The sequence below is a fragment of the Dromiciops gliroides genome, chromosome 4 (assembly GCF_019393635.1).
Source record: "Dromiciops gliroides isolate mDroGli1 chromosome 4, mDroGli1.pri, whole genome shotgun sequence".
Taxonomy (NCBI): domain Eukaryota; kingdom Metazoa; phylum Chordata; class Mammalia; order Microbiotheria; family Microbiotheriidae; genus Dromiciops; species Dromiciops gliroides.
Genome location: NC_057864.1, coordinates 105,693,306 through 105,708,060, shown reverse-complemented (window position 1 = coordinate 105,708,060; position 14,755 = coordinate 105,693,306). Strand labels below are relative to the sequence as shown.

The following is a 14,755-nucleotide window of genomic DNA, read 5'->3' as shown; positions in this document are numbered from 1 at the left end:
GACTGAAGGGAGGTTATAGTTGACCAGGTACACAGAGAAAGGAAGAGAGAAAAATACATCATCCATCTAACTGCTGGAATGACCAACTCAGGCTTCATGTTGAGGAAGAGTTTTTCCAGTGATGTATATTATTATAGGTGCCCCAAAACAGAGAAGAATAAATGAATCTGAACCTTCCTGGACACAGGGTGAGCCACCTATTAAGGTTTGGTAAGTGGCAGGGGCAGGCTCAGTTTAAATCACTGGTTTGCTTTTCCAAGGCAAGTTTAAGAATACCCCCTTCCCTACCCACCCCCATGGAGTGAGAGAATTGATTAAGGGGAAAATCACACCTGAAAGGAAGATCAGGGAAAGAGTGAAATAAGGGTAGGAGCCAGAGAGAGGGAATAGCTTGTTCCCTCCTCAGCCAAATAACTCTTAACCTCCAACCAGTGCTAACTCATTATTATTATTATTATTTCCATTTCCACGATAGAAAACCAAGGCTCAGAGGGGTTAAGCACTTTGCTCATGGTCCCATAGCCAACAGTCCTGGTTCTCTCACCTATTGCCTGTGAGGTCTTCAGTAAATCAATTAAGATCACTGATTCAGAGGGCAGCTAGGTGGTGCAGTAGATAAAGCACCAGCCCTGGATTCAGGAGAACCTGAGTTCAAATTCAACCTCAGACACTTGACACTTACTATCTATGTGACCCTGGGCGAGTCACTTAGCCCCCATTGCCCCCCCCCAAAAAAAAGATCACAGATTTAGAAGTAGAAAAGACCAAGCCCCTCCCTTTACAGAGGAGACCCAGAGATTAAGTGATTTACCCAAGATCATATAGAGGTGAGTGGCAGAGTCAGGTTTTAAACACAGGTCATCTTTCTCCAGATCCAATGCTCTTTTTTTTTTTTCAGGCAATGGGGGTTAAGTGACTTGCCCAGGGTCACACAGCTAGGAAGTGTCAAGTGTCTGAGGCCGGATTTGAACTCAGGTACTCCTGAATCCAGGGCCGGTGCTTTAACCACTGCACCATCTAGCTACCCCTCCAATGCTCTTTTTACTCCCTCTCATTTCTTCATGTTTAAAATGGGATGGTAGGACTATGTTCTACATGGTCCTTTTAAGCAATAAATGCCCTGAGTCTATTAGTGTCAGGGCTGGGACCATTCCAAGCTCAACACACTTACCACTACACCACACTGCCTTTAGGAGTATGGATGGGCCTCCCACTCCCCGCCCCTCACCCCACTGTTCTTCACCTCAGGGTTTGTTACTTTCCCTTAATGACATTGTCGTGATAACCCCTTATATTTACAAGAATGTTTTTTTTTTTTAATTTCAAAGTACTTTCCCATCTGTGATGTAATTCCTAAGACATCCTTATGGGATAGGCAGGTCTGTCTCCAGACAACAAGTGAACTGACAAAAAAGGTTTCCCTCGAAGAGTCTTCCATGCAACGTTAGTCAGCCATGACAGCCTCCCTGAAGGATGACCAAAGGCACTGCCTGTCCATGCCCTGAAGATTGGGAGGCACAAAATTCCACTGTTGCCAGTGTGGAAAGGGGGGACCTAGTAACTAAAGATACTGAACAGAAGAACTCCTGCTTTCCATAATATCTAAAAGACAGAATGAGTGCTGCTATCCAGAGCTAAAACTTATAGCCTGGGGGCGGGGTCTTTAGTGCCTACCTGGTGGAAGCTTGACGCGAGAGTGGTTTCTGGTGATGTTCTGTCCCGGGACAGCCCTTGCTGATGACTGCAATCCAGTTGGATCAGGCTTCGGCATTCCTGGTGGCAGGTGTACTTGCAGTCTGGAGGGAAAGAACCAAAAGGGAATGAGAGACCAGACAGAGCTGATTATACATTTATGTCCAGAGAAATAATAGAGGAGGCCATATGTAGTCCTATATAGACATATTTACAAGCAACTAGGGGGTGCAGGGGATAGAACCTGGAGTCAGGAAGACCTAAGTTCAAATCTGACCTCAGATACTTATCTGTGTGACCCCAGGCAAGTCACTTGACCACTGTCTGCCTCAGTTTTCTTATCTGTAAAATGGGGATAATAATAGCACTTACATCCCAAAGTTGTTGTAAGGATCAAATGAGATAATACTCATAAAGCACTTTGCCAACCTTAAAGCACTATATAGATGATGATATGATAATTATGAAGATATAGACACAACCCTGGAGAAAAAGATGCAGGAAAGAAGAACTTAAGGACAAGGAGGGGGGAGGCAAATCTACCTTCATCACCATTTATTTGAAGAACAGGAAGAAAAAGTTTAGGACAGAAGAACATTATAGCTATCTGGTAGAGGGGACTCCCTGGCTCTGCCCTCTGCTATGTGATCTTGGGAGAGTCACTTCTACTGTGGGCCTGAGTTTCCACCCCTAGAAAGTGAGGCAGTAGGAACAAATGATTTCCAAGCTCCTTCCAACTCTCAGGTAAACCCCCGAGTTCTGAGTCAGATCTTTGGTGTTTCCTTGGACCTCAGGCTCCTTATCTGTATGACAGAGGGACTATCAGCCATGACTATCTCATAAGGATGTAGTAGGAACAACTTCACAGATGTGAAAATACTTTCTAAAAAATTTAAATAGCTCCTATAAACATAAGGCATTATTATGACATTGTGAGACGGAAGTCATTGTGAACATGTACGTGGCCTGCACATTATGTATTTAATAAATGCTGTTCATGAAATAAAATGTTTTTGTATTAACTATAGAATGAATTAAATCAAGCTTAGGATATGATCACGGGATATGATCACAAAATCAGAGTATCGCGGGACCTCGGAGGTCATCCTCACCTTTGCTGCTTAGAATTCCATGTTCCCTTCAGGACTCACAAACTATCTCCCAGTTCCCTCCCCTCTCCCACTACCTTGTATTTATTTTGAATCTAGTCTGTATCTACTAAGTTATGTGTATGTTGCCTCTTCCGATATGAATGTAAGTTTCTTGACAAGGACTGTTTTCATCTTGGCATTAGTATTCCCAAAACTTAGTCCATCGTCTGAACGTAGCAGGTTTATAGATAGATATCCATCCATCCACACACACATATACACACATATATATGTTGATTGATTGATCTAGCCAATAATCCTCTCTTCATAACAAGTAGTAAGCCAGATTTTGCTTTGAAGCCTGGAGGGAGGAGAAATTGACCACCTACCGAGGCTGTGCATTCAACTTTTGGACATATCTCATTGTCGGGAAGTTTTTCATTATATCTAGTCTAAAATTATCTCTTTGTACCTTCTATCTGGTTCCTGATTCTTCCCTCTGTGGCCAAAGAAAAGCAAATCTAATCCCTCATCTGTGTGATAGCTCTTCAAATGGCTGAGGATAGATATCATCCTCCATTCCAACCCATCGAACACCAAGGATTCTCTTCTCCAGGCTAAAAAACATCCACAATTTCTTGCAACTGATTCTCAACATGAGATGAATCAAGGCCCTTTGCCCAGTTCCTTTCCTCAAGAGATTTTCCAGCTTATCAACGTACTTTCTGACATTCAGGACCTAGAACAATGCTCTAAATGTGGTCGGACAGGGCAGAGAACAGAGAGATTTTCGCCTTATTTTCAGAAACTATACTTCTCAATTCAGACAAAGATTACATTTGTTGTTAATTGTTCAGTTGTGACCATATTCGAGGTTTTCTTGGCACAAAATACTAGAGTGGTTTGCCATTTCCTTCCATAGCTCATTTTATAGATGAGGAAACTGAGGCAAACAGGATTAAGTGACTTGCCCAGGGTCACACAGCTAGAAGCCAGATTTGAACTCAGGAAGATGAGTCTTTCTGACTGCAGGCCTGGCACTCTAGCCACTGAGCCACCTAGCTGTCTTGCTATGACAATATCTTCCAGACTTTGCAGAGGATTCCACTCTAGGTGGATAGCATCTGGAATATCCTTAGCAGACAGAAAGAGAAGGAAAGACAGGCAGAGGAAAGAGGTCAGGAGGCAAAGAACAGGGAAGAGGAGGGGAGCAGATAGAGCGGATGGAAGCTGAAATACGAGAGACAAATCAATACAAATCCATCGATGCTAGCACTCAGGGCGAGTTCTCATGGATTGCTGGTGCAGCAGAACCAGCTAATACCACCTGGCCTGGAGGCAAGTTGGGTCAACAACGGCCCAGAGCTCAGCCAGGGCAAGAGTAGGATTCTGATGGGGAATAATTTCTTTTCGTTATAAAAACAAAGAGCACATGGGGTGGTGGTGTGTGTTTTAAGGAAGGAGGAAGCAAGAGAGTTTAGCCTTTTTTGGCAAAACTGAGTATTTCGTGCCTCAAAAGGGTGGAGACATGGAGGCCAAGTCTTCCCCTGGCCTCCCAGTCAGTGCTCAGAACAAGTCGAGGCTTTGTTATCACAGCCCAGAGGCCAGAGCCACAAAGCAGGTCATTGTTTCTCTGGATCCTAACCCCCCCCCCCCTCACGGACCTATGCTGGCACCTGGAAGGACTTGGAGAGGTGAGGAATGCCCAGGGGCTGCCAAGAGAAGGGTCAGAGGAAGAGAAGGAGAATTGGCATCTCTCCCTACTCTAAGATTACCAAGCATAGCCACTTTTACCGGTGACTGGGGAAACCTTTGGGAAAGAAAGAGTTTTTATATCCTTGAGTAGTACCACTTACTGCTGAGAGTTGGGTGGTTGTTGTTCAGTCCTGCCTAACTCTTCATGACCCTGTTTGGGGTTTTCTTGGCAAAGATCCTGCAGTGGTTTGCCATTTCCTTCTCCAGCTTGTTTACAGATGAGGAAACTGAGGCAAACAGGGCTAAGTGACTTGCCCAGGAGGACATAGCTAGTAAATGCCTGAGGCTGGATTTGAACTCAGGTCTTCCTGACTCTAGGCCTGGAAGCAGTGTCCTCAATTCAATGTACAGTTATCCCTTCCATATCATGGGAGTTAGAAGCACAGCTCCCTCTCTATATGGAAAATTTGTGTAAAATTTTTTGGCCCTCCATACCACAGAAGAAGTCTGAATTATGATATTAAAAGATAAAATATGTTGATATTACACAATATTATATATATATGTGGGGGGGTTGCATTTCTGAGTTTCAAAACTTTTTCTATGTTGTCTGTTGGTCTTGTCTGTGGTTTCCACAAAACTCCCCCAAAATTCCCATTTAATTTCTTATGCCAACCTGCGATATATTGAAACTGCAATGGGGAAAGTTGTTTTGTGGAAGGGATAACTGTAAACATTATGTAGTTCCTGTTGTATACAGAGCATCATGCTGGAAGTTAGGGGAAGATACAAGGTTCTGAGCAGGTTAGGCCTCTGTCTTCCCAGAGTTTGTGGTCTAGGAGCTGGATATGATGGCTTAATTCACAGTTATAGGATAAATGCATTAAAATAGGCATAAGTGCTAATGAAGGGGCATTCAGAGCATGCTTTCTGGAAGAGGTGCCATTCCACAGGATTGTAGATTTAGAACTGGAAAAGAATTCACCTAGTCTAAGCCACTCATTTTTTTTTTTTGCAGGCAATGGGGGTTAAGTGACTTGCCCAGGGTCACACAGCTAGTAAGTGTCAAGTGTCTGGGGCCGGATTTGAACTCAGGTACTCCTGAATCCAGGGCCAGTGCTTTAACCACTGTGCCATCTAGCTGCCCCTAAGCCACTCATTTTATAGATGAAGAAACCCAGAGAGAAGTGGGCTGCCCAAGCTGTTCAGGCCTTAATCAGCCACATCAGGATTTGAACCCGGGTCCCCTGCCTCCAAATCCAGTGCTCTTAATCCTCATTGCCCCGCCACCCCCAAAAAAGAGTGGCTGGAAAATTCAGCAGGTGATGAGAGGGAAGGAGGGCCCTCCATGCAAATTCGTGGAGGTTGGAGAAGCATAGGGCAAGTTGCAGGGATAGATAATAGCCAAGTATGACTGGACCATAGAGCCTGTGAAGGAGAGTCACAGGGGATAAAGCTGCAAAGGTATTACACCTACCTGCCTAGAAGTGGCTAGCTAGGTGGCTCAGTAGGTAGGCTGTTGGACCTAGAGTCAGGAAGACCCGAGTTCAAATCTAGCCTCAGACATTTAACATGTTTGCCTCAATAGCACCTGCCTCCCAGGGTTGCTGTGAGGATCAAAGGAGATGCTTTTGTAAAGCGTTTAGTACAGTGCTTGGCTCTTAATGGATGCTTGGCAAATCCCACAGCCTCTAGCCTGATGCTGAGCTGGACAGGGCAGGGGGGGTGGGGGTGGAAGGAATGAAGGGGGAACCAAGAGCTGGCAAAAACCAAGCCTGGGCTTCAGCAACATCCCCTGTCAGACTCCCTAATCACAGGCTACAGCTAAACCACCGAGGCACAGTGTGACATCCCCTGCTTCTGGAAACACGGAGGCAAGGGCTCTGGGGTGGCATAGATGAAATCACAACTCCCCTGGCCCTCCCCCAGGGCCCCTACACTGGGCACACCCAGTGGTTTTAGGGCATTCAGTACATCGAAGGGTATCATATGTCTATTCTGCTGCAGAACCGTGCCCTTTAGTGTGGGCTAAGGAGCCAGGGCCTCCCAGCATGACTCTTCCCCTCAAGGACTTCTCTTACCACATGGGGTTACATAGGTGAAGTGCCAGTTGAGGGGCAAATATAGTAAGTGCTACTGGAATTGGGATGAGAGGGAGGAGGAGAAGATAGCGAGAGACAGACATGAAAACAGATGAAGGACACTGTGGGCTCAAGCATCAAGAGGAGACTTCCTGCAGGAGAGGGGCCTGACTTGGGCTTTGAAGGGTTGGGAGTTGGGGGCGACTCATGCTCCTCAAGTCTCAGCATCCTGAAAAGGAGTCCCCAGTAATGTCAATGGGGAGGGATTCTCAAGCCAGGGAGTGCAGAAGCCCGGGGTCTAAGTGTAACCCCTAACTAAGGCCCCCTCAGAGTCTGCCTGGGGAAATGGAGGCTTCCTGGTTTCTGGCCCCCATTTGGCTGCTGCCATGCCACATAGCCACTGGTGCTGATGTGGGTCTGTATTACCAGAGCCAGTTATTTTTCCGTGCCAGAGGTGCCAGGCTGACGAGGAGTCCTTCAGCTCCTTCCCACCCTGGAAACTGAGGCTGGGGCAGCATGCCATGGGATCTCTGGCAGAGCCAGAATCCAAACCTGGGCCTTGCAATTCTATATCCAATTTGCCAGAAATACCCTGGCGGGGGGAGCAGAGGAAAGGGGGGAGTGCAGTTCTAGAGTTTAGGTGGAGGACTTATCTCTAGAACAGACCCTAGTTATGGTTATCTGAACCAACCCCCTTGATTTGTAGACGAGCAAACTGAAGCCCAGAGATATTAAGTGCTTTGTCCAAAGTCACACAGGTAATAAATAAGTAGCAGAGTTAGGATTTGAACCTAGGTCCTCTGACTCCAAATTCAGGGTTCTTTTGTTGGAGAATTGCCTCCGAGTTCATTTTTCTCTCTCTTAGCAGGTCATGGGGAGAGCAGTGGACAGTTCTTATCCCTAGTATGTAATACACCCCTCCTCCATGCCCCTCTCTGCCAGAGGGAGAGTATTAATTTGAGCCTCTATGCCAAGCCATACCACACTGCTCAGTCTCCGTGCCCTTTGACAGCAAGGAGTCCAGACCTTTTTTGTACACCATGCACGGAGTGGGTACCCACACTTCCTGTGGGCATAGAATCTGGAGATACTCCATTGAGGAAGAAACTGGAAGTCCCTTTCTTCCTGACTTCCAGTGGCCCCAATCCACCCTTTAAAGAAAAGCTACCAAACCCAGTAGAATCCTTAGCAACACCCACTTCTGCTGTGGTTGGAGAATCAGGCAGGGGCAGCTCAGGGCTGGGGGTTTGATAGTAAAGTCTCTGAAGTCAGCATCCTGCCTCTGGAAAGCATCCCTGATCATAGAGGCATCCAGGAGGCAAGGTGGGTAGATAATAGGAAGTTGGGGTGAGGAAGAGCTGAATTTGAACCCCATCTCAGATACTTACTAGCTGTGTGACCCTGGGCAAGTCACCTAACCTCTGCTTCAGTTTCCACAACTGTAAAATAGCTGTCATAATAGCTCCCACCTCACGGGGTTATGAGGATAGAGTGAGATAATCTTTATTAAAACACTTCGCAAAATAGCACACAGTTGCTTCTTTTTTTTTTTTTTTTTCGGTGAGGCAATTGGGGTTAAGTGACTTGCCCAGGGTCACACAGCTAGTAAGTGTTATGTGTCTGAGGCCGGTTTTGAACTCAGGTTCTCCTGACTCCAGGGCTGGTGCTCTATCCACTGCGCCACCTAGCTGCCCCTACAGTTGCTTCTTAATAAATGCTTGTTCCCTCCCCTGGCACCCCCCCACACTAGTACCCTTGCCTTCTCCCACAGCAGGGCTCTCTAAGAAACTCCAGTGTCCCAGACAAGAGCAAAGCAGACTCATCATCTTGAGAAAAGATTAGGAGGAGAAAGCAGCTAGGATGGAGACCGAGCTTGCTTGAGGTATCCATTGCCTCCCTCACAGATAGACACTAAGGTATAACCACCTTTGGGGGTGAAGGAGGACAGCTGCTTACATCAGAAGCCTGGCAGTTGTTAAGAATGGGAGCCTGGCAGCTATAGAAGACAGGCAGCAGAGCCCGAGGCCCTATTCCAAGAACTCAATCCTATGTGGTAGAGCCGGTTCCCCATGAAGCTATGGCACACATGGGGAAGCAGAGTTCTGCATTCCTCTTGGCTCTCCACAACCCTGGGCAAAAACCTGTCTCCATCTAAAGAGTCAGTGTGTCCCCTTCTGCGCATCTCTCTCCGTCTGGGGTCCTCCCACCTGTCCCCATTTCCTTCTTTCCCTAGCCTTTGTTAGGGACCACCAGGGCACAGGGCTCACAGGAGGGCAGCTGAGCTATGACTTGATGTGTATTTCTCATAGACAATATGCTGTGTATTTATCTATGTCTTTGTATTATTTGTTGTTGTCCTTCAGTCGTTTCAGTTGGGTCCAACTCTTCATGACCCAGAGATACTGAAGTGCTTTGCCATTTCCTTCTCCAGCTCATTTTACAAATGAAGATACTGAGGCAAACAGGGTGAAGTGACTTGCCCAGGGTCACACAGCTAGTTAGTGTCTGAGGCTAGATTTGAACTCAGGAAGATGAGTCTTTCTGACTCCAGGCCTGGTACTCTATCTCCTGTACCACCCTGTTACTATTAATAAATTATATGGTTGACCATGTATATTTGTGACAAGGGTTTTGTTTTTCTTTTTTCTAATGGGAGGGTGTGAGGGAAATAAATATTTGTTAATTGAAAAAAAAGTAAAATAAAATAAATGTCAAAAAATTATATGGGCAGTAGGAGAGAGAGAGAATCAGGAATATCTGGATTCAAATTTTGTTCTAGACACCAGGCAAATCACCCATCAGCCTCAGTTTCCTCATTGGCAAAATGAGGGTGAGGGTGGACTTGATGAACTCCAAGGTCCCTTAAAGTCCTTAATCTGTGACCCTAGGACCTTCTACATACTTCTATAAGTCCTGGTTAAACTCCTTCCTGGTCAGGCCCCACAGCAGGAGGAAGAAGGACTCCTGGTTTTAGGACATTTGCATGTTTTCTGGCATCTCCAGGCCTAACACTGAAGTTTTCCCCCCCAAAAGAGGCTTCAAGTAGGCCTCCTAGGATCCCCACTCCAAAGAGATCAAGACAGAAAATCAGAGCTGAGAGGACCACATTCAGCTCTGGTTTCCCCAGTGAAAGCACTTAGCACAGTGTCTAGTACTTAGTAAAGGCTTGTTGCCTCTAAAGCAGAGTAGGGGGAGAATCTACTAGAACCCAGAAAATATGAGAAGTTCTTATTGTGCTGTAAGAAATGATGAGCAGGTGGGTTTCAGAAAAGCCTGGAAAGACTTACATGAACTGAAGCTGAGTGAAGTGAACAGAACCAGGAGAACGACGTACATAGTAATGGCAATGTCGGATGATGATCAAAGCAAATGACTTAGCTATTCTCAGCTAAACGATGATCCAAGACAATTCCAAAGGACTCATGATGGAAAATGCTGTCCACATCCAGAAAAAAAGAACTATGGGGTCTGAATGCAGATCAGGTCACACTATTTTCAATTTTTTTCTTTCTTGTGGATTTTCCTTTTTGCTCTGATTCTTCTTTCACAACGTGACTAATGCAGAAATATGCTTAACATGATTGTACATATATAACCTAAAAAAAGATAAGACGGTCTGGCCTTTTGTCTTGCTCTCTAAGATGAAAAGGAATTAAATATCCAGGCTTACTTCTCAGAAGAGAGACTGAAGCCCCTACCCAAAGGCTGGCAGGCAGATAGGCTGATTCATCCCTGGCAAACTTCAATAGAGGATGAGCCCCGACATGCTTGTAGTTAAAGCAAGTTTTCATTTCCCATGTAAAGGGAAGGGCTTGGCCAGGCTCAAAGTTACAAGAGTCTTTTTTCCCAAATCACAGACACTAAGCAGAGACATTATTGGGGCACGTTAAGTGGGGCTCTTGCTCTGATTAACCCTACTCAAAGACAGAACAGGGAGGAGACCTCTGAGAGCTCACTCTGAAAGCCAGCTGATACTCCTCCCTTGCCCACCTCCATCTCCAACAACATCAAGGGTTATGGCAGAAGATAAGGAGTAGTGTTGGATTCTAGATACTGGTTTGATCTGTCTCCTTCCCAATCCCCAGAATGGAAACTACTTGAGAAAAAGGATTCTTTCATTTGTCTTTGTAGGACTTTGCACATAGTAAACATGATACATTTATGTCGATGTCACAAGTTTTCTTCACGGATTGTGGTGAAAGGAAAAATAAAGTCTTCAAGCAATAGGTAGAGGGCTATTTGTCGAAGATGTTACAGAAACCCAAATCAAACCCCATCATCTCCTATATCATCTCTTGTTTTTGTTTGTTTGTTTGGCGAGGCAATGAGGGTTAAGTGACTTGCCCAGGGTCACACAGCTAATAAGTGTCAAGTGTCTGAAGTCGGATTTGAACTTGAGTCCTCATGAATACAGGGCCAGTGCTTTATCCACTGCGCTACCTAGCTGCCCCCTGCAATATCATCTCTAGGAGACCTCCATCATCTCCTACATCATCTCCAGGAGACCTCCATCATCTTCTATATCATCTCTAGGGGACCTCCTCTAAGAGATGATTGTAAACTAATGCTCCCTTAGGAGAATGTGAGGGCTGCTGCCTGGGGAAATCAATCCATCTTGCTATTTCTTCAGCACCTCCTGTTATCTAAACCATTCACTTGGCACTTACTTAAAAAAACAATGTGGGGGCAGCTAGGTGGCGCAGTGAATAGAGCACCAGCCCTGGAGTCAGGAGTACCTGAGTTCAAATCCGGCCTGAGACACTTAACACTTACTAGCTGTGTGACCCTGGGCAAGTCACTTAACCCCAATTGCCTCACTTAAAAAAAAAAAAAAAACCAATGTGTAGGGTCAAATGAGCTCTCATTTTACATATATCCCCAACTAAATCCAGTCCACAGAGTGGAGGGACTCTGTCTTATCTTTGAGTCTCCCTAGCATCTAGCACAGGGTCTTCCCTGTACACTTTAAAAGATATAAAGTCTCTAACTACTCTCAGCAGTGCAATGATCCAAGACAATCCCAAGGAACTAATGAGGAAGCTTACTATGCACCCCTATAGAAAGAACTGATAAAAAGAACACTCGTGGATTGTACATATATAACCTGATTGCAATCTTGTGGAGGGGGGAGGAAAGGGAGGGAGGGAGGGAGAAAAATTTGGAACTCTAAATCTTATGAAAAGCTATAAAGTCTTTTGTTTTATATCCCCAACACTTAGTCTGGAGGTTGGCCCTTAGTCGGTGCTTAATAAATGCTTGTTGATTGAGTAAAGGGCTGCTGCTGCCATTGCTGCTGCCATTGCTGTCAATGAGGAGGAGGAGGAGGATGGGGATGTGGAGAGAATAACTGAGGGACTCTAAAGGTTTATGAAGCAGGCAAGGGTCCCTAAGGTTGAGTCTAAAGCAGTTTATCAAAGGCCTTGAATCTATGTCCCCAAAATCAGTTGAAGGAACTAGAGATGGTTAGCCTGGAGAAAAGGGTCCAGCAGGTCTCCACAGAGCTGGTCCCTCCCCACTCCACCCAGGAGGAGCCTGTAGGAAGGAGGGAGAAGGGAGGTGGGAGTCCCTAGCCCGCTGGGAAAGCATGCATGGGAACAAATGATATGGACGTGATGATAGCTGTATTCAAGTATTTGAAGGGCTGTCAAATGGAAGAGGAAGTAGCCATGTTCTGCTTGGTTCCAGGAGGCAAAAAGCAGGTGCATAGGTGGAAGTTAGAAAGAGGGAAATTTAGGTTTGAGATCAGGAAAAGCTTCCTAACCATTCTTCTTGTGGTTCAGTAGTTTCAGCTGTGCCGACTCTTTGTGACCCCATTTGGGGTTTTCTTGGTGAAGATACTGAAATGGTTTCCCATTTCCTTCTCATTTACAGATGAGGAAACTGAGGCAAGCAGGGTTAAGTGACTTGCTCAGGGTCACACTGTTGTGTCTGAGGCTGTATTTGAACTCAGATCTTCCTGATACCACGCTCGATACTCTATCCACCCAGCCACCTAGCTGCCCCTATTAGAACTGTCCCAAAGTGGAGTGGGCAGCTTCAGAAGGTGGTGGTGGGTTTCCTCTCCTGAGGGGTCTTCAGGCAAAAGCTGGATGTCACAGTGGGAATTGCTCTTCAAGTTGAATCAGATGGTCACTGAATTCTCTTCCAACCAAGGGTGTCCTAGAACTGACTCCAACAGGCTACAGAGAACTAATTGTTCCATTTTCAGTGTGAACATTTACACCTCAGAAATCAGCAAATGCTATAAATCAGGGCTTGAGAAAGTAAGAATGCATTTTTTTTGTTTTTTGTTTTTTGTTGTTGTTGTTTTTGTTTTTTTGTAGGGCAATGAGGGTCAAGTGACTTGCCCAGGGTCACACAGCTAGCAAGTGTCAAGTGTCTGAGGCTGGATTTGAACTCAGGTCCTCCTGAATCCAAGGCCAGTGCTTTATCCACTGCGCCACCTAGCTGCCCCCAAGAATGCATTTTTAAACTTAAAAGTGTGCATTGTTTATGGGCTTTTCCCCCCAGAAAGCTGATTGTTAAACATTTACCAGCACATGCCACTGCTTCTGACTCCCAAATTCTGTGGTTCTGTGATTCCCATTAACTTACTACTCACGTTTTTATGATGATACTAATTAACATTTAGGTATTATCTTAAAATTTGCTAAACACTTTACCTAGATTATCTCATAGAAGACTTACAATAACCCTCTGAGGTAGGTCTTATTTTCCCCCCTTTTTACAGATGAAGAAACTGAGGCTTAGAGATTAAATGACTCCTCCTGGTCCCACAACAATTAAGTACCAGGACTGTGTTTGAATGCAGAACTTCCCAACTACTATTTGAAGCTTTCTTGATCTAATTAGTACCTAAAGGTCAACAAAACTCTTTCCTCACAGATGCTGCTATCAGCATGATTCGGGTGGAAATAATTATCCATCAAGGAGTCAATAAGAAGTTCAATAAAAGCAAGTGCTTCCAGCCTGACACACTCCCCTCCATACTGCTCACCCCACCCGGATCTTACTCTTTGAGCTTAAACCTGTTCCAATCATCTTCTAGGGATCTGTCACCTTCCTCTTGGTGTGGGCAACAGGGTCCAGTGGGTCTCCACTGACCTGGTCCCTCCCCATCCCCTTCCTAGTTTTGGGAAATGACAAGAGGAGGAGCCTGGGGGAAGGAGGGAGGAGGGGGTCTCCAGCCCAGTAGTGGGAAAGCATATATGGGAAGAGAATAAGTGGGAAAATGATGACCACAAGTGTCCAAGAGGGCAAAGGGCAGCCCAGCCCCTCATTAACTTCGGGTATATTTTTGGTGCAGTCTCACAGGTCTGGAGAGCATGGCCCCCAAAGATAAGAACAGCTAAACATGCCTGGTCAATTAACCCTTGGGTATGCAAGTGAATACACAAAGGGAATTGGACTGAACATAATCCAGCAGTCACAGCAGTGCAAAGAACACTGGCCTCCTGACTAGGAGTCAGGAGGCCCAAGCTCCTGACAATAGCTGTGTGGTGCTTATTAAAGTCATTTTAACCTCACTGGGCCTCAGTTTACTCATCTGTAAGATGAGATGGGTGGTGCATTAGAAAGGCCTGTCGTCGGGAAGACCTGAGTTCAAATCCAGCCTCAGACCCTTACTAGCTGTGTGACCCTGGACAAGTCACTTAACCCTGTTTGCTTCAGTTCTCTCATCTGTCAAATGAGCTGGAGAAGGAAATGGCAAAGCACTTCAGTATCTCTGCCAAGAAAACCCCAAATGGGGTCACAAAGAGTCAGACATGACTGAGAATGACTAAACAACAAGAAGGGAGCTTCACTCCCTCCTAGATTCATAGACTTAAAGCTGCAAAGGAAATCAGCCCTGTTCTAAAGAAAGTACTTGGTTAGTTGTAAGTTATATAAACACACTCACACATCCCCTTACTGTGTACCAATCGATCAACATATATTGAGCACCTACTATGTGCCAAGTGCCATGCTAAGCCAATGAAGGTACAGAATGCAAAGATGGGGATATGCAAAGCAAACTTTCAGTCTTCCAGGAGCGAATCAGGCTGCTTTCTACTAGCCTCACACACCTGCTCCGACGTCATCTTTGGATGTCCATCACCAAGCTGATGAGAGGCACCTTTTGCAGAAAAAAGGAAGTAAACAGATTACGTCTCAGGGCCTTTCTGCAATGCTTGCACAAAGCTTTCTTTAAGGCCA

General features: G+C 45.5%; 1 protein-coding gene across 1 annotated transcript in view; it reads right to left on the bottom strand.

Moving 5' to 3' along the window:
* The window catches only part of RASSF5 (Ras association domain family member 5), a 113,666-nt gene that overhangs the window by 70,595 nt on the left and 28,316 nt on the right, over positions 1-14,755 (bottom strand). The window contains exon 2 of the mRNA XM_043964192.1: positions 1,675-1,796. Coding sequence (XP_043820127.1) covers positions 1,675-1,796 — 122 coding nt within the window. The remainder of the gene's footprint in view (positions 1-1,674; positions 1,797-14,755) is intronic.